Raw genomic sequence first — 27,886 nt, forward strand, 5'->3', positions numbered from 1 at the left:
TGCCTGTAGTCATGGTTGGAGGCCTGTAGCTAGCTATGATTTGAGTAGGTGTTTTGTCAACTATTAACTGCACTCGGGATGTCATCCATGCGTCATACTGTTTGGCCAGCCTGGAGGTGTGTATGTGTATGGTAATGTTCAACACTCCACCTCCTGTGGCTTTGCAGGGCTCCATTTGGGGTCTAAATGTATGATGAGATGAGTGACCTGACAAGGCTGGTGTGCTCTCCACAGCTAGAAAACAGGTGTCAGTGACTGTACAAATGTCAGCATCCTACAGGACAAAGTACGCTTGCATTAACATGGGTTTCATGGTGATATGCCTAGCTCCTGTTAGAGCAAGACATCTGCACAAAGGCACACATCAGTGGTGGGCAAAGGCCAGTAAATAGTGTCACTTTATGAATCTAGCTGAAACACACTTAGTTGCTGGCAAAGACAGTGTCACATTCACAGGTGTACTCTGCAGTATTTGACATCTGACAATCACATGTATGCAAATTTGTTATGACTTCAGTCTTTAATGGGTTGCCAACGATGTGCCAGACAATACACAACTGTCTGAGGCATTGACTACATATATGAGGCAGACGTGGTCAGTCTGCAAAACTCTGGACAGTTGTCAATTATGGGCTCAGTATATCACATACAGTTCAACACACACATCTGCACTTGTCGTGTAGTATGCACATACCCTATGTACATTTCTTACATTTGTAAGACAAACATATGTGTCAGAGTAGCATTCACAGATGACATATGAATAATTACAACATCCCAGGTAGCTGGCCTATCAGTGACACACTCAGTATTGGACAACAGAGACTCCATTAGTAGTTATACATGAGTGGACCTTTGCTGGGGGTGACTCAGTGGCCAGAGCAGAGATGTGCTCCATGTCAATGCAGGCAGGGCAAGTGGAAATGGCCATAGGTGCTGGACAGCAGCAGCATGTGCGTCCAGCAGGTCTTATTGTAGCCTAGTGTTTAATGTCCCATTTGACATCATTGCATCCTCCCTTCTGCATTCCATTACAAGCTTACATGATTGACATACCTGTTATAGTGCTCAGGGGTTTTCTCACAACAATGCAGATGTTTAGGTTTGTGTAGTCACAGTCTGTTTTTGTGAAGATGGGTTGTGACCTCTGTTGTATAGGCAGCAGCTTGCCTTTTGTAGGTACTGCTCATGAGCAGTTGATGGCCTATGCACCATTCAGTGTCTCCCACTTGCTACTTGCATCCAGAGCAGTTGTGTTGTCTTTCCATTTGTCAATGCCATAGCAACACAGTGCTATAATTATGGCCTTCATGTGTACCTTGCCCCTTTTCTTTGCCTGTGTGTAGAGGACATTATGGAGGTGTGGAGGCTACAGATTCACAGACAGTAGGTGGGAATACCTCTCAGGAGAGGACATGTGGAGACAGCTCAACAACATGAGGAACAAAGCTCAAGAACTGGGCACAGATGGTAAGTCAGTAGTGCTGTTATACACATAGTGGGCTGCTAGTTTAACAGAGTTCATCTGGACATGCATTTTCTGCGTGACATGACGTCTGACAGTGATATGTGTCTGACATACCTCTCCACTGTCCTGATGTCCACAGACTGCTCAGAGGTTTGCCTGTTATGTTTGGTCTGTTCCTCAGACAATGTATGTTTTTGTGGAAGCAGTAGGATAATGTGAGGATTGTAGTCAGTAACTGTTAACATCCATTAGTGTTTCAGATATCATATCTTTCAGGGATGTTATGTTACAACAAAGCCTGTGACACTGGTAACTATTTCAGTTTGTAACACCATTATGTGAGATATGTCCCTCTATACAGACCCCTGTCCCCCAAGTATGTCATGCTTTGTACAAATGTCTTGCAGTAAGAGGGTCAGAGGTATGTGATATAATTATTTAGTGATGCACTCAAGGTATCATCCCATTGACTTAGCAGACTCCTGGAAATCACATCCTGGACATTCTGTGGAAATCTGTATATATGAGAGTTATGTATGTCTGGCCATTGTGACGTGACTGCCAAGATTGTGTAGCAGTGTTGTGTATAGATGTTTGTTTGGCTGAGTAGGGAGAGTAACAGATGTGAGTGCCACAGATCCTTTTTCTATCTAACTGTGCATGCTGCTATGGCTGCTGGTGGTCTATCAGGTACATATGTTTGTAGGGGCAGACTGAGAAATGTCCTGTAACACATCAGGCTTCTGAGTACCCTGTGAGTTGGGCCAGTATATGTCAGTGTAGTGTGTGACTGGGAATCAGGATATGTTCATTCAGTCGTTCTACTCAAGAGTTCATTTGGGGAACTGACATGTTGCTTTGACTGTGGTGCAAATGGTTGTGGGTGGACATTTATGCACCACTATCTGCTTTTCCCTACAGTTCCATCCATGTAGTGCATGATATATTTGAATATACATGGGTAATTGACCATAGCTGATTTGGGTTAGTGTCGTGTTGGTCTAGCTGTGGTTCAGAAGGTGCTGGCTGACATGGTTGGCAGCTGTCACAGGTTTTTCCAATCTGTTACATGACTGTGGTCATACCTCTCCACTGTCCAGATGTCTAGACACTGTCCTGATGCGTGGCTCATATGTTTTGTCTGTTGGCCACAACAGTTGCGGGTTTCTGAGAAATCACTGGGATGATGTGAGCATTGCCATCAGTAAATAATGGCATTCATTTGTGTTTCAGACATGAAATCTATCTGGTATTGTATGTTAAAGCACACCATGCCACTCTAGCAGACTTCTACATGTATGACAGCCATATTTCAAAGATGTCACTATTGTTTACCTTTTATTCCCCTGTTTGTCGGGCTTTTTGCAGATGTGTTGCAGTAAGAAGTTGGTTATCTGTCTATATATCTATGTATGTATAAATATATATATATATATATATATATATATATATATATATATATATATAGGTTTACTATTAAAATGTCGAATGGCACTACGTCAACTGTACTATAGTCGAACACGGAAGTTCAAAAATAGTAATGTCGACATCAAAAAAACAATCTAGGAATGGTTTTAACATGGGTCGAGGTAGGTGTTCAGTATTATTCAGAACTACAAACATCTCCCCTACCTCAACCCATGTTAAAACACAGTCCTAGATTGTTTTTTTGTCGTCAACATTACTATTTTCGAACTTCCGTGTTCGACTATAGTACAGTCGATGTAGTGCCATTCGACATTTTAACAGTAAACCATATATATATATATATATATATATATATATATATATATATATGTATATATTGGTATCTACATATATATGTGTATATATATATATAACAGTACTACGGATATATAATTCCCCCTTATGTTGAATGTCTGATGTCCATGATATGTTTGTAAAATCATTACACATTCCTACAGCTCAGATGGTGTAGTGATATGTTGCTGTCATTGTTGTGCACAGGGTCCTGAGTTACAGACTTGGAAGTGATTACTTTTTTCATTAATGTTAAATGACCAGAATGACTGATATGTTTGTGAAATCATTACAGATTTCCACGGCTCAGATGGTGTAGTGGTACTTTGCTGTGATTGTAGTGCACATCATCCTGGGTTTGAGACTTGGCAGCTCTAATTATTTTGTTAATATGCAGAACAAGGGGCTAATGGAGACAGAGTGATTAAGACACATTTAAGCAGTTGTAAGTGGGTTTGCACAGTTTTGTGTGCAGCTAAGTGTTGCTAACAGATGGTTAAGTCCTCTTAGCTTCGCTTAGCACCGCTTATTCCCTCTTACACCTGTGCTCATTTTCTTAAGAAAAGAAAAATGGGTGATAGGAAAGTGGTGAAATGGGGCCAAGCAGAGGGTAAAACATTATGAAAAGCAGATAGGGATGTGCAGGGCAGGTGTAAGAAAGGGCTATAGCTCTACATTTATTCGGCAGCAACAGCTGTGAATTAAATGTGTAGAATATGGAATTTACAGCCTCACACCCCACAGGGAGGGGTGTTGGTGACAGACATTTGCAGAGTAATCTGTGGCTTGATTGAATAGTTTCAATGTACATGGGGGCAAAATGTAGAGCTACATATGGGGCAATGTTTTTTTTCAGGACAGATGCCCCTTTTTTAAGGTGGGAGTGGGATGTTGGGGAAGGGCTGTAGGTATGTTTGGGAAGGTAGGTTGGGTAGGATAGATTGCATTTGCAGACAGACAAGACAGACAAAACAGCAGACAGGGCCAGCATATGACACATGAGAGGGGGTAAACACCTTTGACAGGGAGGGTGGTTGGGAATCCAAAGCCCATGAGCCCCCAAATGGATACAGTGAGACCGAGGTCCCCACCCATGGGCAGTCACCACTGCTCCTTCACATCCCCGAAGGTGGCTGCGCTGGGAGCTGGACAGGCAGGGCAACCTGCCCCTTGAGGTTTGCCAGGTGTCCCTCAATCTGGCGCAGCTGACCACCCAACTCTGCTCAGATGGCACTGCAAACCAAACCCCAAAACTGACTGTGGGTGACAGGCTCCTGTCTGCACCCATTCACAGGGTGGGGGCAGGCCCCATCCCTTGAGGTGGTTACACCCGAAGGTGGTGCAGGACCAGTGGATGAGGAAGTCTCAGGTTGTGTCCTAGATGCACTGGGGCCTGGTGCCATGGCCAGATGAGGTGGGACAGGCAGATCTGCTGGGATCTGCCTTCCCAAGTGTGCTATGTTGTTGAGGTTATAAAAAATATGTTGGTTAGTCATGAACAACACATTTCAAGATTAATTATAACAGCATGCATGGGTGTTCCAATTAACCCCATAAAACAGATATGAAACAGTTGCATAGTAAAACAAACACATGCATAAATGGAACAACAGTATGTATCATAACAGCATGCCAGCAACATTGATGACAACAGGCCACCAACAATGGTATTTGTACAAGGTATGTTAACATGCAGCCAAATGAAATATATGAACAATAATAGAACACAAGCCCCAACATTAGGTTTGGAGAAAAACACGCCCATAGTATATGAATTATAGTATTGATCCAGATGAGGGGTGGGGGGAGAGATAAAAAGTCCATTAACAACTGTTTATGCTTCTATTTTCCACAACAGTACTGCTCAGTGCTCTATGCGTCTGCCCTCACTTTACATTTGCCTATGGCCCATAGCTTCTGTAGCACAAACATATCTATTAAACTGTCAGCCTGGAATGGTATGGGGCAAACTGTGACAACTCTGGGTATATGACTAGAGGGGACTCATACATGCCAGGGTTATATATCTGGCACAGGAGGGGTACCCTGAACTGTTATTATGTGAGTGTGCTACTGGCATACTTCAACTGGTTTCCTATCTGTGTTCAGGGTTATTGGCAGCAGTGACCACTAGCTGTGACAGCGTGACACTTTAGAGACATGTATCAGGAAGAGTACATGCTGTATGTACTTATCCTGCTGTAATTTGCTGGCATGTGGTGGGACAGTTGAACAGTTCTACACAGTTTATTAGTATACCCTTCATACAGCTGCTACCAACATTTTCTTACCTGTAAAACCTGTGGAGAAAATATCTGTTAACTCTATCTAACTGTTTTTACATAGGTTCATAGTTTCATAGGTTCATACTAGGCTATCTGCCCTGGGGCATTTATAAGCCTAGCCCGATTATGTTTGGCTTACGCCACCCCTTGATTTGAGTATACTGTACCCTTTTTAAAGTTTAGTTTACTGTGCCTCTGTCTAATAGTGACATGGAAGTAATCCCTGGGACAAACCTACAATCCCCCATCCACTCTTCAAGATTCTTCTTGAAGAGAGTCAGTGAGGTGCTCTGCCTAACATGAATTGGAATTCTATTCCAGAGTGAAGGGAGCCTCTGGGTTATGAATCTGTCCCTCCAGCATGTTCTATTTATTTCTGTGCTGAGGTTCAAGTCCCTCGAGCATGTGGCTCTAAGGGATTTAGATTTACTGAGGTGGAGCATGTCCATTAATTCTGGGTTGGACATAGCTTTATATGTCAGGCATAGATCACCTCGAAGTAGGTGGTATGCAACTGAGTAGAGCTGGTGTTTTTTTAACCGAGCAGCATATGGCATCTGTTTGAGTCCCTTGATCCTCTTGGTGAGGTACTTTTGGGGTCTTTCTAATTGCTGCAGGTGTCGGGTAAGGTACGTCCCAAAGGGGGCATTGTATTCTATGATGGGTCTGATGAGGGATGAATAAAGGGGCACGATTACCTCTCTTGATCTAGATGTAAATCCTTTCATGATAAGGTGGGCTATGTAGAAGGTCTTTCTAACCACTTTGGCAATGTGGTTGTCAAAGGAGAGATTGCTATCAGCTTGGGTCCCCAGATCCCTAATTACTTTCTCTGTACTTAATGGGTTACCACCTATGTGGTAATTTATGGGCACATTGTTTTTGCCAAAGGGTATGACGATACACGTTTTGGCATTTAGCTTTAGACCATGGCTCTAGCACCAGTTATCCGTCTCTGCGAGACTTTTTTGAAGGATGTTTGTGTCAGCTGGAGAGTCGATTATGGCGGCCAGTTTGCAGTCATCTGCGAACTTGGTGAGCCATAGTCCTCTCACGTTGGCCTGTAACTCAGAAAAGTAAATACCGAACAAGAGAGGTCCCAGGACAGAACCTTGTGGGACGCCACTTGTGACCGGTTTTGAGTCTGACATGGCTGCAGCAACTCTGACTCTGTGGGTTCTGTCTTTGAGCCAGTTTGCGACCCATCTTGTGACATAGGGGTTTATATTTAGGCTGGATAGCTTATCTGTGATGCCCGAGTGGGGTATTGTGTCAAATGCCTTTGCGAGGCCGAGATAGGCTGTGTGGACTACCTTCCCTTCATCTATGGACTTGGTGACTGTTTTGAAGAAGTTGACCAGGTTCAAAAGGCAGGATCTGCCCTTGACAAAGCCAAATTGGGTAGGATATAGTGTCTGTAGGTCCCCCAATGTCTTTGTTTATGAGTTCCATGATGATCCTCTCCATAGCCTTGCAGACTAGGCTAGTCAGGCTTATGGGGCGATAGTTTCCAGGGTCCGCAGAAGAGCCACCTTTGTGGAGTGGGACCACTGTTGCTGTACGCCATTCTTTGGGCACATATCCTGTAGTGAGGCTGAGATTGTACAGCAGTTTTACTTGAGGGATTAGTTCTTCTTGGAGTTCATGTAGGACGCAACCCGGGATGCCATCTGGTCCCATGGAAGCAGTGTTTTTTGCTTTGGAGAGGGCGGCCTTCACCTGAGCATCAGAGATGTTTGGGAGGCTGCACTCTGCCGGGATAGATACTTGCTCTTTTGGGGGGGAGAAGTTTGCACTGAACCTGTCTGCCAGGATATTGGCGATGTCTGTGGGTTCAATGTATTTTTTGTCGCTTAGAATCAACTCAGAACAAGTCTGGGAGTTGCATCCCAGGTTCCTAACATAACTGAAAAAAGCCTTATGATTGTCTTTAGTGTCCTGTGCAATTTTTCTCTCGAAGCTGGCCTTGGAGGATTTTATGAGGGATTGTAATTTTTTGTTAGTACTGATCAGAGATGCCTTCCCTTTTAGGGATTTTGCTCTATCATGTAGTAGCTTCCTCCTTCTGTTGTACAGTTTATTTATGGCTGGGGTCCACCAGACTGGACGCCTGCCTTTGGATGATTGGGTCTTGATTTTGTTTGGGATAGCATGATCCATGCATTCCTGGAGATGTCCGTAGAATGCGTTTATATAGGATTCTGCAGTTTGGGCCATAGTTTCCACTAGCCCTGGGGCCTTGAAGGATTCCACTTCAGTTTTGAGAAGTGTGAAGTTCGCTTTTGAGAAGTTTTTCACTGTGGTTTTCTGGGCTGGGGGTGGGGTCGGGATGTGGATATCCAGTAAAATTAATTTATGGTCTGATCTTACCAATGAGGGATATACTTCTGGTATAGAGCATAGAGTCCCCATGTTGGTAATGATCAGGTCTAGTATGTTTTCCTATCTTGTGGGAGTGGTGACTAGTTGTTCCATAGCATTTGAGTTTATAAATTCCAGGAACCTTTGGGCTAAGGGGCTGGGGCTTGAGTAATGCTCCCAGTCTATGTTTGGGTAGTTGAAGTCACCCAATATAATGTTGTTCGGAGAGATCTTCATGTTCTCCAATGTTTTCAGGAAAGCCGAGTGGGATTCCTGACTTTGAGAGGGTGGTCTGTAGGATGCTATAAACTGAAAAGCAGTCTTGCCCACTGTCAGTTGCACATGGATGGTCTCCGATACTTCGTGCAATGCCACTAACCTGGAGGTGTGGATATCCTTGATAAATATGGAAACTCCCCCTCCTTTTGTGGTTCAGTCCGGGTTTTGGGGCCGAAAAGCATGATATGAGGTATACCCTGGTAGTGCTGGGGTGCTCTCTGGAGCCTTGAACCAGGTTTCTGTCACTGCACCGATATCGATGTTCTCCATACTGAGGAGAGCTTCGAGTACATGCATCTTGAGGTTAAGACTTCTGGCATTTAGCAGCATTACTCTTAGTTTCTTGTTCCTTGTGCTGTCTATGGAGGTGGGTTTGACTTTTGAGCCTTGCCTAAAAAAGGCACTATGGGGTTGGCAAGAGCCTTTGCCAATATCCGAAAGCCCAGGGGTGACAGGTGCAAGCCATCCCTAGCGAAGCAACGTGGCTTGTTGAGCATGTCATCCCAGGCTGACAGACACTGGATCCCCTTTGAATGACATTTATTCCTGATTCCCTGTGTGTAGATATGCACACATCTTAGTACCATTCCCTGGATTTGAACAGTGTCTGGGTGTGTAAAATTAACACCTAAGCTATTCCTCATCACACTGAGCTACTGTAGAATGGCTTTTTCATGTTTCACTGGTTTCTGCCTAATAGTCTCTTGGTTAGACAGTCTGAACTTGTAATCCTGTGATGCATGCATGACAGATAGTTATTGTACTGTGCATTAATCCTTTGGATTACTACAATCTGAAAAGTAAAGGTTAACACAAGGCAATGCTGGATAGAACACACTGAAACTCGTTACTATTCAGGGTTCATAACTTAATGACGTAGATATTTCACATTTCAGTTATATCTTGTTTTATAGCTCCACAATCTACAGGTTTTCTTAACAACTAGTTCACAGAACGACCTCAGTTAATGTATGCTGTCACAGCCATATTTGCTGTGAAGAACCTGTATACATTCTATATGTCTACAACAATATACCAGAATAAACATGACAGTTTTTTGTAGGGATCTTTATTACACATAAATATTAATCGGTCAAACTTTTTTATTTAGTCAGTTCACACAGTAATAGTATACCTACTAGCAGTAATGTCTTAGCTATTTGAACAATATACTACAAAATAGATTTGTACTCACCAGCCTGTTGGTGCAGCCTCAGCAGTCTGTTGGCATGGGCTTCTACATTACTAGCCTTCTCTGTTGCAGCTGTAGGGGAGCAAAACAAACATTATGCATACATGTCTATCACATTCTCAGGTTAGTATTTGCTACAAATTACTTGACAGTGATACTTAATCACTACTGGAGTATTCCATGCCTGTGCTTCTTGGATCCACTGATTGAAGAGCACCCACTTCCTCTGCTGTAGGTCAACACAGTGGTGGCGTACCTGCTCACCAGTCCATGGGATGCCAGTAGTACTGGAGAGATCACGTGCGAGCTGGTTCCAGGTCTCGGCTTTCTATTGTGAGCCCTGATACTGGCCCTGCAGCAGTCTCTCCTCATGGTTTTCTACAAGGAGTTCAGCCATGACTCTGGACTCCTGAATGCTCCAGCGCTGCACATGAAAGTGTGCTCCTTCACCTACACCAGCCATAGTACCTGCACAGATGAACTATAACAGATTCTGGCTGTATTCCCCACCTGTGAAATTTAAATAAGGTGATATTCCTGCCCCTTGTCGTCATTAGGTAATTTTGAACATGTTATGCTCTGCTAAGCAGTGTGCAAATCTGGTAAGCTGAGTTGAACAGTGCTTAAAGGGGTAATTGCTGAGCACTGTTTAACAATGTGGAAATCTGATTAGCTGAGCTACCTGCTGCTTAGCATTCATGTCTAAGCAATGCTTAAACTTGGTAAACATAGCTGAGCATTGCTAACCATTGCTCACTTTTCATTTTTAGAAAATATCAGAATAGTGACTTCATTTAGTCAGTGTATATAATGTACTTTACATGACATCCCTCTGTGTGCTTTCATGACATTAGCAAGGGGTGTGACTATACTGTATGAGGCAGTTGTGTATACATTAGTGGTGTCACATATTATATGCACTCACACTTCCATTTATACAAGCTACACTACCCTGGCTGACAAAAACAGTCACTATATAATTTAAGTTGAAAAAAATATTTTAAGACTGCTTTCCCATATAAAAATAACTTGCCTGTCTTGGTACTCAAATTGTGAATGCCTGTATGTAAAGTCAGGACTAGCCACTACACTATCTCAGTTTGGGAATTTCAGCTGTATATTTTTATTTATCTCCTATGGGATATTTAAGCAATGCTAAGTAGAGGGCCATAACACACACACTCGCTCAGCTATGCTTAAACATTTCTTAGTATGGAAAAAAATAATTATTATATTATATTATATTATATTATATTATATTATATTATATTATATTATATTATATAGTGAGTATTGTGGTTTTCTGACAAGTCATTGAGGACTGCAGTCAGGAAATAATGGCATACCTTTGACTTTCAGACTTCTCTCCTTTGGCAATTCATGCTGATGCATAACCTGTTTTCTATCAACTTTCTAGGTTTGTAAGAGAATATTTATGAAGTGTCTCTATTTTTAGGACTTTGTACCCCCATTATTTGTGCCTTTGTCCGGATGGACTGCAGTCCGGAAATAATGTTATACATTTGACTTTTAGACTTCTAAACTTCAGAAATTCATGCTAATGCATAACCTGTTTTCTATCAACTTTCTAAGTTTGTAAGAGCAATGTTTATGATGTGTTCCTATTTTTAAGACTCCCCCATTATTTGTGCCTTTGTCCACATTTTGTGCTTTGACAGGTTGCAAGGTGTCATACGGCACTTTTACAATGCAGGGGGTATGTCACAGAAGCTGTCACATACCCCCTGCATTTCTTTCCTCCTCCCCTATGTATTTCAATGTCTGCAGACACTGAAATACTCATTTATTTCATTTCAGTGTCCATGGACACTGAAATACTTGCATAATATTAGAGAAATTCTCTAATATTATGTTGCATTACTTTTAGAAAGTGCCGTATGACACTTTCTTATTGCAGGGGGCATGTTAACTGTGCGAGCAGTACTAGATCATGGCCCCTGCACTCGTTCAATGTTTGTGTCCGTACAGCCCTTATCAGTAGCGCGCCTTCATGAATATGCAAGGCACACTGCTGTTAGGGCTGTGCAGACACAGACACGGTTCACTTTGTGTAGAAATACAGTTTATTGAATCCCAGGGGTAGTCTCAGTGCAGAAATATAGTTTATTGAATGACAGGGGTAGTCTACTATTTTTTTGAAAGAGTTTCCACAATGAATCACTGTGGGTCATTGGATTACATATTGTTATTGATATTCAAAGTGGAATTGTGTTTTAACACATCTCATGTAAATAATTAACCATATTTCAGTGTTTTACAAAAGAAAAATGCATGCAAATATCTCTGTCTGTTTACATACACACACACACACACACACACACACACACACACACACACGCACGCACGCACGCACGCACGCACGCACACACACACACACACACACACACACACACACACACACACACACACACACTAGCTAAAAGCAAATGGAAAGTGCCATTTACCTCTAACCTTTTTTCTTGGTTATTGCATATGCTTTAATGTGGCAGTAGTTATCTACCTTTTAACATGAGTCCTGTGAATATACTGATTAGAATGTGCAAGGGTAGGGTTTTCATCTGCTGGGGTCCCAAGGTCATAGAATTGTCTGGGTTCTAGAGGCCTGCACATAGGGAATCCAGGATGTATGCTCAGAGTCCTGCCATTTTCCCTTAGAGAAAAACTTGTGGGTAGCATTAGTGTTTAATAGCACACTGGTGGAGACTAAGGAACTACCAGTTAGGAGGCACAGTAGATTGGGCAGCAATGTCTCCCATGGATATAGATACAGGCTCATTGATTTTATTGTCTAAAGGCAGCTAGTAAATAAAAATAGCCTCAGGAGTCACCTTTGGCCTTTCATGACTTTTGTTCTTTATGGAGGAATGACTGTAGCTGGTGATTATGAGAACGAACAAGCAAGTGATATTCATTGACTAATGAGGTAATTAAAATAATAAACACCACCTCTGAGAAAATCATAGTAGTCATAGTCACTGTGGCATTGCATATCCTGCTAACATTCCTTTTTCATACTTACAGATACTACGTAAGGTCAACAAACAATATGCAATACTGGATGTAGATGAACCAGTCTCTCAGCTTCATAAATGTGCTTTCCAGTTCAAAGACAGTAGAATGTACTTGTGCTTGTCCAATGAGAAGGTGATCCAGTATCAGGTACAGTAGTCTAAAACCACACCAATGTGAGTGGTGCAAATGCACTTGGAATCAATGAAAGATTCATTATGGAAAGAGTATCTGCCAGAAATAGGATGCTATAACCTCCAAAATGTAGAAAGTTCATGTTACCTAAAAAGATACAGATATTTGTATCCTTTATATGCATATATAAGTGGTCATCTTAGCTTCATGAAACTAGGAAAATATACAGCAAACAATATTTTTTTCTGTATTTTACTTTTGGTTTTCTTTTATCTTAAAGTGACATAGTAATGCTCAGACTTCAGTGTCACCACAACAGTAAGTACAGTTACAATTTTGGGTCATCTGGTTCGAGAGAGTGGAAATATATCAGTGAGATCTTGTCTGAATGCCACATTAAATAAATCATCATCACCAACCTCCTTTTTCCTATTTTCTACATGGGGTCGAGGTGTCACATCAACTGTCACCACCTCTTTCGATTCAGTGCCACTCTCTTTCCTTCTTCAACAGTCATGTCAGACTGTTGCATGTCTTCTCATATGCAGTTCTTCTATCTCTTTGCTGGACATCCTCATCTCCTCTTACCTTCTTCCTGTCTTTGCCAAATCTTCTTCATGAAATTGTCTTCTGCTTTCCTGTGTGTGTGCCCAGATCACTGTAATCTGTTCACTTTTATCTTTTCTGCAGTTGGAACTACTGTGATTTCTGCTCTGATTTTCTAATTTCCTCATCTACTGACACTGGGCATCCTACCACCCATGTCAGGCAATTTGTCTCCATCACCTCTAGCTTCCTCAGTCGATCTACCTTTACTGCCAGGTTTCTGCACCATATAGAAGTGCTGGCTGCAGAACTGGTTTGTACACCTTACTTTCCAGCTTCTTTTGCTTTGCTCTGTCATGCAGTACCCCTGACATTCCATGCTAGTTGACTGCAGCCCCACTGATTCTTATGTTGACCTTCTTATTCAGACTTCACTTCTCTTTAATAACCCCACCAAGATACCTAAAGCTGTTAATGTGCTCCACTGTTTTCCCTTCTATCTGAATTTTCAGCTTTTTCTGATTTTTCTTGTTTGCTACCATGAAAAAATTCTTGTCTGTAAGTAGTTTCATGTTATATGCCTTCAGATTTGCATTCCATGCCCATTTGCTGAAGTTCTTGTAATGCCCATTGTCTGTATACAGCAGCTTTGTGAATCTGTCCTCTCTGAATTACTTGCTAAGGTAGCCCATCACCAGTATGAACAGCATTGGGCTCAGAGATGAACCCGAAGGTACCCCCTCTCCCACTACGAACTCCATCAGTCAGTCCAAGCCCGCTCCATTTTTGTATCATTGGGTCCATTTACACGGTCTTCACTAATTCATACAGTAGTTCTGGGACTTCAAACCAAATGATTGCCCAAATCAGTTTTCTAGCGACCTTGTCATATGCTTTCTCTAAGTCTAGGAATACCCAGCTTATCTCTTTCCTCATCTTTAGCTTCTTCTCTATAACACTTGCTTAGAAGGCCCACAGCAGTGGATAAATCATTGGTATTCTTTCTTTGAATCTCCCCAGCTTAGTACAGTTTTAAAATATGTCTAGTTGTGGTGCTTAGGGGCTGTTCATACACACTAGACATTAAGTGATGTGTTAGGAGTGCATGCCTAGTTTTTGCACTGTCCAGCTGTTGTCTGCTTCTTAAGCATACCTCTAAACGGTCAAGATTTTCACGTAATGTCCAGACTTTTGCCTCATAGTATGTTCCTAATAAAATATGTAGTTTTCTGGCAAATCCCTGAGATGATTTGGGGATTAAAGTAATTAAATAATGACATATATTTGAGGTTCAGACTTTATATCCTTCAGAAAATACATGGTAACAGAAATCCTGTTATTCTAGCAACTTTCTAAGTTTATAAGGGCAATATTTACGTTTCCCTATTTTTGGGCCTCGGTCCCTCCATTATGTAAGGATTTGCCCAAATGTCTTGCTCTAATAGGTTGAGAGGTATTTTCTTAAACAGTTCCATTTTTGGTCCTAACATACATTACTGTAAAGTTTATTGTTGAATGTGCAAAATGCAAAAATATTTAAAGTGTTTCTGTAGTCAACATTCTAAATGGTAATGCCCACATTGACACTTCTTCTTTTGTCAGGGAAAGGTATTTACCATCTCAAACAATGACATATGTGGTAGCACTTCAGTTCAGTTCAATGCAGATGATGATAAGTGATGGGCAAGACCTAGATCACAGCTCAGATAATGGTAATTGTAAAAGAAATAAGTATAGGGTTCATTAGAACTGTCCAGGTCAGTGAAGGCTACATGGAAAGCCATGAGTGCTGATATAATTGAGCTGTGGATAATCAAAAAGTCTATGCTATTGGCTTGTAAGTTTGGCAAAAAATAAAATAAAAACAAGACCCTCTGCTCCCTCCCCATGCTGGTGGCACTGTCTCTGTAGGTACTGATTCTGTAGCCCTTCTGCCTTGTGAATAAGGGAATGCTGCCTTAACCAAACACTTAGTAACTTTGTAGTTAGAATGCTTCCTGAGTGCACTTAAACATAATCATTCCTCTTGAATCAGGGATGAAATAGGTGACCTTTATGCCGAATCAGTCTGTGATGGTATTTGGAATAAGATTTGTTATGGAGTGCGTTGACTAAGTTTTGATTGACAATTTTTTTTTCAATTTTAAGAGTAAGGACTATCAACAGGTAAGAAGAGAGTCAGTGGGGGCTGGGATGAGACTGCACAATCATGGAGCTTTCAGACATATCCCATTTTATTGCCACTTTATTGATGACATATTTTTGGTTTGGACCAGAATTGTATATGTTTCTATTTTAAATAAAAGTAGTCAAATTTGAGGATAAAATAACTGATACCAATATAGGTTATTTGGATACCAATGTTTCTAAAGATACTAAGCAACAGAGTATGAGTACTTTCATCAAGTATAAAAATGGCAGTAATTCCATGCTACACTATCAGAGCATGTACCCACCTTCTTTAAAGGAGGATATATTGAAAGGTCAGACAATAAGGATATAGGATCTCATTATAGACTTCACCACTAAACAACAATATTTATTTGCACTGACATTTGATTATTGGGAAAGTCTGACTGCGTAGGAGCTCATTTTGAGCAGAGGCCCAGGGAGAAAAGCTCCAGTATTACAAAACATTTTAAGAACAATGATTTTACAATCTTCAAAAATAATACAAAAGAAATCTACAGTTTAAATAATTATACCAAATTAGACATAATATGAAAACATTGGTTAAGAATTGGTATGAGTTATACGACAATGATTTAATATTTAAAGAAATTTTAGCCACTTTACAGAGAAATTAAAAGTAACTTAGCATGATATAAACAGGAATTTCAGTATGAAGTGAGAGAAAAGCAGGATTATGGTATATTTAGGAGAACGTCAGGATGGAGAAATTGATAGAAGTAAGGAAGTGACTGAAGAAGGGAGAGTAAGGAGGTGTATGGTATGAACAGGTATTTGTTACCATTTAGGGATATAGTTTACCTTGCGCTGAGCAAGAACAAAATCAGCTTTTGGCTAGGAAACCTTTCAGAATGGTGTTGATGGATGAGAGGGAGGGTATTGACCTGATGGATAGAGGCAAGAAGTTCCAGGCCTTTGCAACATAGTACAAATACAGACAATGCCCAGCAGATTTGATAGGTTTGTGGGCAAACAGGAGTTTTTGGTCATTGGATCATAATGACCAACTGTTGTAAAATGTTATTTTGTGCTGGACAAGCAGATAAGAAGCTGTGTATAAGTTAGTTGATGGGGTAGTTCTAACAAATTAGGATTTTTTTGTGCTATACAGTGATGGGTTCTGAAGGGGGTGTATGGTGCAAATTTTGCAACTTTGTTATAGCATTGTTCGTTTTTTATTTTTTGTGATGTCTGAAGGTTATTAAGGATGGCAGCACCATAAAAAGTGTGGGGTGAAGGTAAGTAATGGAAAGTATATTTTTAGTTGTGTTGGCGAGAAAATGTTTGACTCTGTAAAACATCCTTAGTTTTTTTAATTTGTTTTTTCTTGTGCAATTTTGTATATGCAGGTCAAATTTAAGATTATCATCCACTATCATCCCTAATAATTTGCTATTACATGTCACTTCAATGGTTGTATTATCAAGAGAGAGGACTTTAAATTTAATTTTTTCATGAAAGATGGATTTGGAGGAAAAAGTAACAGTTTGTTTTCTTTAGGGTTGAGCACGAGTTGTGAGTTACAAAGCCATGTTTCAGTGGCTGTTGAAGCTTCCTGAGTAATGTTTAGGAGGTGTGCCATGTTGTCAGATGTGCAAATGAGTGTGAAGTCATCTGTCTACTGTATTAGAGAGGCCTGTTGAATAGATGTGTGGAGGGTCTTGGTGAGAATGTTAAAATGTAGGGACCAAGGATAGAGCCTTGTGCTGCACTTGTGGTAGCTAGGAGGCATGGAGAGAAGGTGGAGTGTCATTTTACTGACTGATACCTATTGGATAGGCAGCTTTTGAACAATAGATGGGCTGGCTGAGAGAGACCTAATGAGAACATTTGAAGTAGACATTTGCTGAGACAAACCATGTCAAAGGCTTTAGACAGGTCTGGAAAAAAAGAGGTGACTAGTTTGCTGCTATCTCTAGATTTATTGACACTATCTACTTAGGCTAGAAGTGCACTGTTAGCGCTGTGGGGAGGACAGAAGCCATGTTGTGTGGGGGATAAGAGTTCTTCCAAGAGAGAGTTTATCAATGTTTTTTGAAAATATTTTTTAAGTATTTTGGAGTGGGGGGTTAAGAGTGCTATAGGTCTAAAATTAGAATTGTCAGATGAATTTTCTCCTATGTGCAGAGGGATAATGTGTGATATTTTCCAGAGAGAGTAGGAACCTGGGATTCCTGGATTGACCTATTTATAAGGATTGAGACAGGATAGGCAATGCTATTGGCTGCTATTTTAAGGTACTTGCTTTAAAGGTCATCAGCTGAAGTAGGGCATGGTTTGAGTATCATTAAGAGTCACTTTATATAGGATTTGGGCACAGGTCTGAAGGTAAAAGTGGATGTGCTGATATCTGACTGTTGGGCAGGTATGGATTAGATGTTGGGGAATGGCTAGAGATGTTATACTATCTATTAAATAAGAGTTAAAATGTATTGCGATTTTGAGTGATATGTTATTGGGAGAGGGATTAGGGTTAAATAATTGGCTGGGATGCAAGATTTCTTTAATTGCTATCCAGAATTTTTAAAGATTGGGTTTGCTATTATTCTGAAAGTTATTTAGTATAGTTTTTTGTCTTCGTTTATTTGATTTTTAGTATAATTGAGAAGCATTCTGAAGTTTTCAAGATATTGTAATGTTTTATATTTTTTCCATTTTTTTCCATGCTTTTTCTCTATCCTGCATTAACATTCTTTTCTTTTTGGATAACCGGATTTCATTATTTGTTTTTAGTTTCTTTCTTATTTAGGCTATTCAGGAAAGTTGCATTGAATTCATTTCCAGCATCATGTAAAGGCAGGATTTTTAGCAAATTTCAGTTAATAGATGATAGGGTAGTAATGAACATTTCTGGGTTAAACTTGGAAAGGTTACATGTTTTTTATAAACATACCATTTAAGTGGATGTGTGAAATGTCTGGTTGTATAGACTGGGAGATGATCACTGAGACAGTCAGACATTGTACCATGGTAATGTATTTACTAGGGTCTGAGACTAGGATCCAGTCTAATGGGGAATTTTATGTATTGTTATAATGTGAGAGGCTATTAATAAGTTGTGTGAAACCAAATAAGCTCATGCTAGATGTAGGTGAGTTAGAGTTTATGTCCAACTAATTGATATTCACATCAACTAGTTGTATTTGTTTGTGGAATTGTTATGGATATCCAGTGTTGGATGTCTTTCAGTATGGCTGTATTGTCACTAGGAGGGACAATATATTTACTTCATTATTGGAAGAGAAACTCTCAGTGAGACTACCAGAAAGAAATCAAGTAAAGGTTTGGATAATGATGAATTATGGCCTCAGGCTTTGTCACTACTAACCTCCTTGCATCCTCATCCCCTGCAATTACTCCCAAATATAGAGGTGGAAAGCAAGCATTATTTTAACTTATACATTGGTGCAATAAAAGATATTGTGAAAAATAATTGGTGTATACTGATTGCAAGTTCAGCAGTTCTAGAAGTTGTTACTGAGAAACCCAGTTTTGTTAATAAAAAGGACAGTGATGTAAAGGAGTTTTCTGACAAAGGCACCAGACAACAAGTTAAAAGGATGTATGGTACTTAAAGGTTTAACAGCAACATGTGTAAATATGTCTCCAAGGAGAACAGTTTTTGTATTGCGCTAATACAGGCAAGTCTTATAAAGACCCAATTTCTTTCACCTGTGCTTCAGAATGTGTGCTTTATACAGCACTGTATATAACGTGAGAACTTTTACTTAGGCAGCCCTGAAAGAAAGTTAAGAACATAGCTGTGTCATAAATCAAAAGAGCTCTGGTAATTCTAGAACTTGCAATTTTGAGGGATTTATTCTTTATGTAATAGATCATGCTGCAGAGGATGAAAATTGGGGAGACAGGAAGGAGAGTTGGAGCACAGAAAGGTCATTTTAAAGGTATGCAAGTCCCCAAGTAGTATTAGCAGTACTAAGTTACTTAAAGAAAAGGAAAATAAAAATGGTGATTTCTTTTTGACTAATGAACCATTTAGTTTGGTTTTAGAATGTGGTCACATGTTTTTATGGGTCTACTTTATGTTGTCGAAGGTCGATAATATCGAAGCTGATATTGTCGGCACCAGATTAGCGAAAGCAAAAAACATTGAACGTTTAAAGAGAAATCTCCATAAGGGGAGATTTCCATAAGTAGGGTGTGTGTGTGGCGCAGCCCCCCACATGGGGGTGAGGGGGGCTTGCCCCCTTCTTGCAAAGGAAAGTTTTTATTTATTTTTGTTTTTAAGCATTTTTTTTTATCTTTTGATGTTTCAGAATTCAATGATATGGTGTCGATCATATCAGATTCGATATTCTGAAACTTCAATAAGATAATATAGACGCGTTTTTATTCCATGGTCTTGTGGTTTTCAATATTAATGTATGCTTTTGCAAATCAGTCTGTTGAAGTCTCAACACTTATTTTTAAAAGACAGGAAAGTAATTACTATTTTATCAAAGTTTGTGAGTGTTGTTAATTATCTTGGATTTATATTTTCCTCTTTCTTGGAAAGTATTTTTATTTCATCTTTATGAGTCACTATACTTTCGTTTGGTACATGTTTGAAACTATATTTTCCTTCTGGGCTGGTTTCCATATCAAACAGGCCATAGTGAGAGATCTATGAGGCTTCTTCAGGCTTATTTTATATTAGACTATAATATGTCATCTAAGGCTCTAGTTCAAAGTATTAAGAATTTTTTGAGGATATTCCTGATGAATCATGTAATGCCTACAATGCCTACATTATTGCATGGCAATCCTCCCTTTTTTCTTTTTACCGTGGTACAAGTTTGAGAGACTCATTACTCCAAAGTTTAAACCTCTCCTTATGATGGAGTGTTGTTTTACTTTATTTTGCATGGGCTTATCTCTTGAAATAGATCTTCATTTGATCATTTATGGTAATTGATTTTAACAGAATTAATTGTATTACGTTTTCAATGGAATGGCAATGATGGAGTTGTGTACTGCATTTCTTATTATTGTGAACTGTTTTATATACGGAAGCCAAATACACCTTTTAGTGTAAAAATTAAAGAGCATTTTAGAAATGTTAGAAATTAATCTAATTTTGTTCTTCAGCAGTTCATTTTAAAGAGCATTGTGTATTCATCATGAAAGTTACTATAATGGAAAGGGTACAAGCCAGTCTTAGCCTGACAATTATTTAAAGCATTCATTACAATACAAAAAAAATCTGTTTATACCTAAATATAACACATAGGTCCCTGGTGGGGATAAACCAGTAATGCAACTGGAAAATGTTTCTCCTCTTTTATAGCTATGGCTAGTCTTCTTCTTTTGGCTTTTCCCGGTTAGGGGTCACCACAGTGGATCACCTGTCTGCTCATGATTGGCAGTGGAGTTTTATAGTGTTGAGTTGCCAGCCCAGCACCCAACCTTCCACAGAAGGCACACACATGCATGCACTCATACTTAGGGCAAATTTAGAGTGTCCAATCCACCTAAAGCATGTCTTTGGAATGTGGGAGGAAACCGGAGCACCCGGAGGAAACCCACATGACCACAGGGAGGACATGTAGACTGTGTGAAGAAGGCACCCCAACTGATAATCGAACTGGAGAACCTTTTGCTGTGAGGTGGCAATGCTAACTGCTGCACCATCGTGGCTGTCCTTTTATAGCTATGGCTAGTAAGCCAATTAATTGGCAAATGGTATTTCTGTTGTCACTGGTTTTGTTATAAGTTGTATTTGAAATATTATGGGGTTAAATTTATGAAGTAGTTAATATTAATGCCTATGAAATATATTTATTTGTCTCTTTTTGTTGTTTATTATCCTCCCAGGAGGCTTATTGCCAAGTTACTAGGGGAATAAAGTTTTTGTTTCATAGGAGGTCAATGCGTTTCCTACAGAGTTTCTGTACTGCAAACTGAAAATTTATATGCCAATTTTATTTTTAGTTTATGTCTGTCTGTGTGTATATTTCATATTTCTCACCAAATGTTAATTTCCTTAGTTATGAACTACTTCTATGGAACTTTTATCCCCAGGACTACACTGAAAAGGGACACTTGACACAACCGGACTAGTCTGGTTAATCAATGAATAAATACATACATAAATAAATAGATACCTAAATAAATATATACATACATAAATAAGTACATTTTATTGAATAGTATATTAATATTCTAAATAAGTTTATGTCATCGATACAGATTAATAGTGATTTTGCAAACTGATAGCTTGAATGTACCATGGTTTTATGATCTAAATATGATTAGATACCTAGAGGTGTCACTAGGCAGATCCTAAAGAAATGCCAGGAGTGTCATTAGCATTTAATAGCCTGAATTACTATTTACTGTAATAAACTCATCAGCAGTTTTTTACTAGACAACTGAATAATTGCTTTCTGTGTCCACAACTTTGCTTCACCCACTGGGACTTAATCACGGCTTATATAATCTTGTGTTGTATTTGCCTTTTATTAAATTTGTTCGCCTTTCTGAACTAGTATAGTCCAGTTTTCAGGTTATTGCTGAATCCAGGGCTGTGTTATAAGTTTCTGTGTTGCCATACCTTAGTTGGATAGAAGGAAGTTTCTCTGTTCACCTGTGAGAGAGGGGAGCTTTGAGCAAGCTATCTGTCCCTGGAGCAGTGGTTTCAGCCCAAAAGTTAGTAGTTTATTGGCCATTTTGGGCTAATTTTGATTGCATCTGCTCTATTTTCTGAAAAAAAAATACTTGTTTCCCACCTTTCTGAACTAGTATAGTCCAGTTTTCAGGTTATTGCTGAATCCAGGGCAGTGTTACAAGTTTCTGTGTTGCCCATACCTTACTTGGATAGAAGGAAGTTTCTCTGTTCACCTGTGAGAGAGGGGAGCTTTGAGCAGACTATCTGTCCCTGGAGGAGTGGTTTCAGCCCAGAAGTTAGTAGTTTATTGGCCATTTTGGGCTAATTTCTATCTCTTTCACTTCCCTGCTATAAAAACCTCATTTGCACAGTTTTTACGCTTGTATTCCGCTCAGCAAGTGCCTTCCAGGTGTTCTGCAGAATCTACAGCAGCAGAGAGACAAAAGAGTGACTTTGGAGTGATTATCACTTTACTGCTTTTCTTGCTGTCTTAACTAATTCCGCCTAAAACGCCAGTTTTTTAGCAAATCTTTGATTTAAAAAGTGTGTTATTGCTGCATATTGTACTTATTTGCTGCTTGCACTTGAATTAAGTCATTTTTGTGTTTAAAAAATCTGTTTAACTGTTGTAGGCTACACACTAAAGTGTGATAGCCTTTTCTGTGCATTTAAAGTGTTGTTTTGATTGTATCTACTCTATTTTCTGAAAAAAAAAAATATATATACTTGTTACCTGCCTTTCTGAACTGATATAGTCCAGTTTTCAGGTAATTGCTGAATCCAGGGCTGAGTTACAAGTTTCCGTGTTGCCCATATTTTACTTGGATAGACGTAAGTTTCTCTGTTCACCTGTGAGAGAGGGGAGCTTTGAGCAGCCTATCTGTCCCTAGAGGAGTGGTTTCAGCCCAGAAATTAGTAGTTTATCAGCCATTTTGGGCTAATTTCTATCTCTTTCATTTCCCTGCTATAAAAACCACATTTGTGCGGTTTTGTGCACCGGGCAGCAGCATTTAGCTAGAGTTAAACTATTCTTGGCTCCACGAAGTCTACTCTTCAATTTTTCCCTTGGAAGTAGACAAACCTTCAACTTTAGCACTCAAACCATTAATTTCACAGTCAAGCACTTGCTTAAAACTCATAGCGAGCACTAATTAACCCTAGGACTAGACCCCCCCCTATACTGTCCATTAGGACAAGGCTCTCTATTCGTCCCCACCAGCCAATCAGAAAAACAGCTTACTCTACATATTCAGGCATGTCCAAAGGGCAGTTTCCAGTGTACTCTCCAGTCCAACTGTTGAATCTGGGCATTTTGAGGCAATGTTACAATTGCCACATGTACACAGACAACCCTCTCCTCCTACCACCAAACACTTATATATGCGAGAGATGCAATTATACAGCCAAAATGGAGGCAAAGCTCTCTCAACCCAAGACTGGAACTGACAGTCAAGAGAAGAAGGGTAATACTTGCAACACACCACCAGTCTCACATAGACCTAATAAACCAACACCGGCAAATAACACACATGAATACATAAAAACATACTCAGAGGCTCTAAATAAAAATCTGCAAAAGGAACAGAGACCTCCAAAGCAGACATCCAAGCAACCTTCACACTCCATCACCAACCATGAAACACATAATTCACATAATCAGTGTGCCATGCAATCACAGCCCTTAATGCAAAATAACATACCCAACACACTAGTAATAGGTGACTCTATAGTCAGGCATACTGATTTCCCACTAACTAGGCTTGACAAGGAGAAGGTTACAGTTAACTGCCAGTCAGGTGCCAGGATCCGCCACATAACACAAGCACTCAGGTCACTCTAGAACAAGTACAAATACAACTCTGTCATTGTCCATGTTGGTGTAAATGACCTGAGACGTACCTCCCTGGACTACATGAAAAGAGACATGGAAGAGCTCTCTGATCAAGTAGCCCAGGCTGGTATGACCCTCACCCTGAGTAGCATCCTGCCCTCACCAAGAATGATGCCACAGTATAAAGAAAAAATGATCAATTTCAACAATTGGCTAAGTTTCTGGTGTCATTCAAAGGTGATCCAGTATCTGTCCGCCTGGGATGATATGCTCGACAAGCCGCGTTGCTTCGCAAGAGATGGCTTGCACCTGTCACCCTTAGGCTTTCGAATACTGGCCAAGGCTCTTGCCGCCCCCATAGTGCCTTTTTTAGGCAAGGCTCAAAAGACAAACCCACCACCATAAATAGCACAAGTAACCAAAAACCGAGGCTAATGCTACTCAATACCAGAAATCTAAACCTCAAAATGCACGCACTCGAGGCACTCCTCAGTATGGAGAACATCGACATCTGCCTGACTAAACATTACTTATCCTCCTTTCACTTCCCCTTTTCCCCTGCCTCCTGGGCTACTGCCCCACCACACTTTTAATTATTACAAGCTAACTCTTTACTATTATTTATATTTTCCAGCCTACTCTCTTTCTCCCTCTTTGACTAAGTGAATGTCAATTTGTTTTTTTTCAAATATTGTATAAACTTGTGCTGATTGTACCAGAAAACTCATGGCTTGATTGCTGCTTAAACCTATACCATGACTCTGTAACTTGGATCACACAAATTACTTGTACTCTCTTTACAAACATTTTTTGCTTTATAATGTATTTTAAGCTTGTTTTTTTATTCTAACTATTGTATGGAGTAATCTTCTCATACTTGGAGCTTTTCTCCTTGGGCCTCTACTGAAAATGGATATGTATCCAGCTAGACTAGCCCGGTCAACAAATATAAAATAAAAATAAAATAAATAAATCTGTTCAGTAACAGAAACCTGGTTTATGGCTCCTGAGAGCAACCCAGCACTACTAGGCTATAACTCATACCATACCTTTTGGCCACAGAACCAGGACCAAAACAGAAAAGGCAGGGGTGTATCCATATTCATCAAGGATACCCACACCTCCAGGTTAGTGGCGCAGCACAATGCATCAGAGATCATCCATGTGCAACTAACAATGGGCAAAACTGCAATCTAAATTGTAGCTTGCTACAGATCACCCACCATGGCCCAGGACCCCTACTCCTCATTTCTGGAGACACTGGGAAATATGAAGGTCCTACCAAACACCTTAATACTGGGTAATTTCAATTACCCAAACATAAACTGGAAGAACTACTCAAGTACTAACTCCCTTGCCTAACGCTTCCTAGAATTTATAAACTGGAACACCCTGGATCAACTGGTCAACACCCCCACCAGAGGGAACAACATATTGGACCTGGTCATCAACAACATGGGCGACCAGTGTTCCACACCGGAGGTCATCCCCTCGCTGGTTAGATCAGACTATATCCATATTCTGCCCCCATCCCCAATCAAGGAAACCACCATGAAAAACTTTTCAAAAGCAAACTTCATGTTACTTAAGACCGAGGTGGAAAGGTTCACAGCCCCCATGCTAAAGGACAATGCTGTCCAAGCTGCTGAAACCTTTACAAAGGCACTCTATGAGCATTTGCAGGAATGCATAGATCGTGTTATCCCAAGTAAAACCAAGACTCACTCCTCCAAAAAAAGGAAACCAATCTGGTGGACCCCTGCCATAAACAAGCTATACAACAGAAGGAGGAAACTAGTACAGGAAAGAGTAAATTCCCAAGAAGGAAAGACATCCCTGATCAGTATCAGCAAGAAACTATGATCCCTCATTAAATCATCCAAGGCTAGTTTCAAAAGAAAAATTGCCAATGACTCCAAAGATAACCAGAAAGCATTCTTTAGCTATGACAAGAACCTAAGTGGAAACTCTCAGATCTGCTCTGAGTTAGTGCAGAATGGCACAAAATACACTGAACCGACTGATATTGCAAACATTCTGGCAGACAGGTTTAGTGCAAACTTCACCCCCCTCTCACCCCCTAAAGGGCCCATAAGCATACCAGAAGAATGTAGGACCCCATCAATCACTGATGCACAGGTTAAAACAGCCCTACCGAAAGCTAAAAACACAGCTTCAATGGGATTGGATGGGGTCCCAGGCTGTGTCTTACAAGAGCTCCAAAATGAACTAACCCCTCACTAAAACACACTGTTCAAACTCAGCCTCTCTACAGGCTACATACCCATAGAGTGATGCACAGCAACAGTTATCCCGCTCCACAAAGGTGGAGCCACAACGGACCCTGGGAACTATCACCCTATAAGCCTGACTAGCCTGGTCTGCAAGGCTATGGAATGCATCATCATGGAACTCATTAACAGAGACATTGGGAACCTCCAAACCTTGGACCCTACCCAGTCTGGTTTTGTTAAGGGCAGATCATGCCTCCTAAACCTTATGGACTTCTTTGAGACAGTTACCAAGGCATTAGATGAGGGAAAGGAGGTCCACACAGCCTACCTAGACCTCGCAATAGTTTTTGACACCCTTCCCCATTCTAGCATTATAGACAAGCTCACCAGCCTGAACATAAATCCCTAAGTCACGAGATGGGTTGCCAACTGGCTCATGGATAGAACCCACATGGTGAGAGTTGCAGGCTCTATATCCGACTCTAAACCGGTTACAAGTGGTGTCCCCCAGGGCTCAGCCCTAGGACCCCTCCTGTTTGGTATATACTTCTCAGAGGTACAGGCAAGCATAGGAGGACTATGGCTGACTAAGTTCGCAGAAGACTGCAAACTAGGGGCCATAACTGATTCTCCAGCTGATACAGACACCCTTCAGATGGGTCTCACTGAGATGGATACCTGGTGTCAAAATCATGGCTTCAAGCTAAATGCCAAAAAGTGCATAGTCATCCCCTTTGGAAAAATAGCCGTGAACTACCACATAGGTGGTAGTCGCCTAAATACAGAAAATGTAATAAGGGATCTGGGGACCCAAGTAGATAGTAATCTCTCCTTTGATAATCATATTGCCAAGGTGGTTAGACAATCCTTCTATGTGGCCCATCTAATCACAAAAGGCTTTGCATCTAGAACAAATGAGGTTATTGTGCCTCTCTACTCATCACTCATTAGACCTATCATAGAATACAATGCCCCATTTGGGATGTACCTTACAAGACACCTGCAACAGATGGAAAGGCCACAAAGGTACCTCACCAAGAGGATTACTGGCCTCAAACAGATGCCCTATGCAGCCCGACTCAAGAAACTCCAGCTGTACTCAATTGCATACCGCTTACTAAGAGGTGATCTCTGCCTGACATACAAGGCCATGTCCAACCCAGAATTGATGGACATGCTCCACCTAAAAAAAAACAAATCCCAGAGAGCCACAGGCTCTAGAGATATAAACCTCACCACAATGATAAATAGGACATGCTGGAGGGATAGATTCCTATCCCAGAGACTCCCCATACTTTGGAAAAGGATTCCAATATACATCAGGCAGAGCCCCTCACTAACACTCTTCAAGAGAAACCATGACGGGTGGATGGAAAATAGAAAATTTACCCCGGAGATCACTGCACTGGCTCTGCTGGACAGTGGCGCAGGGAACTAATGGTTCTGCTGGACAGTGATGCAGGGAACTGATGGCTCTGCTGGACAGAGGCACAGGGAACTAATCTAAGGGGGTGGCGAAAGCCACCACATTCTGGCTAGGCTTATAAATGCCCTTGGGCAGATAGCCTATTACTTACCTATGAACCTATGAACCTATGATAACCTCTTAGATTACTATCTTCTAAATGTGCTATATTTTAATTGTAGGGCTCAAACAGCTATCTTTCACATTGGGCATTATACATAATTCAGATATAATTTTGTATAGTGCTCATTAAAATTACATACAAAATCTCTTGTAGAAAGATTTGCTGCAACATATATTTATAGTATATGTATTGGCTTGTTTGCTACTGTATGTTATACATTGTCATATATATATATATATATATATATATATATATATAAAATATATATATATATTTGTATAAATACATATATATATATATATATATATATATATATATATATATTTGTATAAATATATATATATATATATATATATATATATATTTGTATAAATACAT

At 40.3% G+C, this 27,886-nt stretch overlaps 1 protein-coding gene across 1 annotated transcript in view; it reads left to right on the plus strand.

The window, feature by feature from the left end:
• RBPJL (recombination signal binding protein for immunoglobulin kappa J region like) overlaps positions 1 to 27,886 on the plus strand; it is a 353,030-nt gene that overhangs the window by 272,165 nt on the left and 52,979 nt on the right. The window contains exon 9 of the mRNA XM_044088991.1: positions 12,389 to 12,526. Within this exon, the coding sequence (XP_043944926.1) occupies positions 12,389 to 12,526 (138 nt within the window). The remainder of the gene's footprint in view (positions 1 to 12,388; positions 12,527 to 27,886) is intronic.

Source organism: Protopterus annectens, chromosome 12.part0, assembly GCF_019279795.1.
Source record: "Protopterus annectens isolate FY-2018-M chromosome 12.part0, PAN1.0, whole genome shotgun sequence".
Lineage (NCBI taxonomy): Eukaryota > Metazoa > Chordata > Ceratodontiformes > Protopteridae > Protopterus > Protopterus annectens.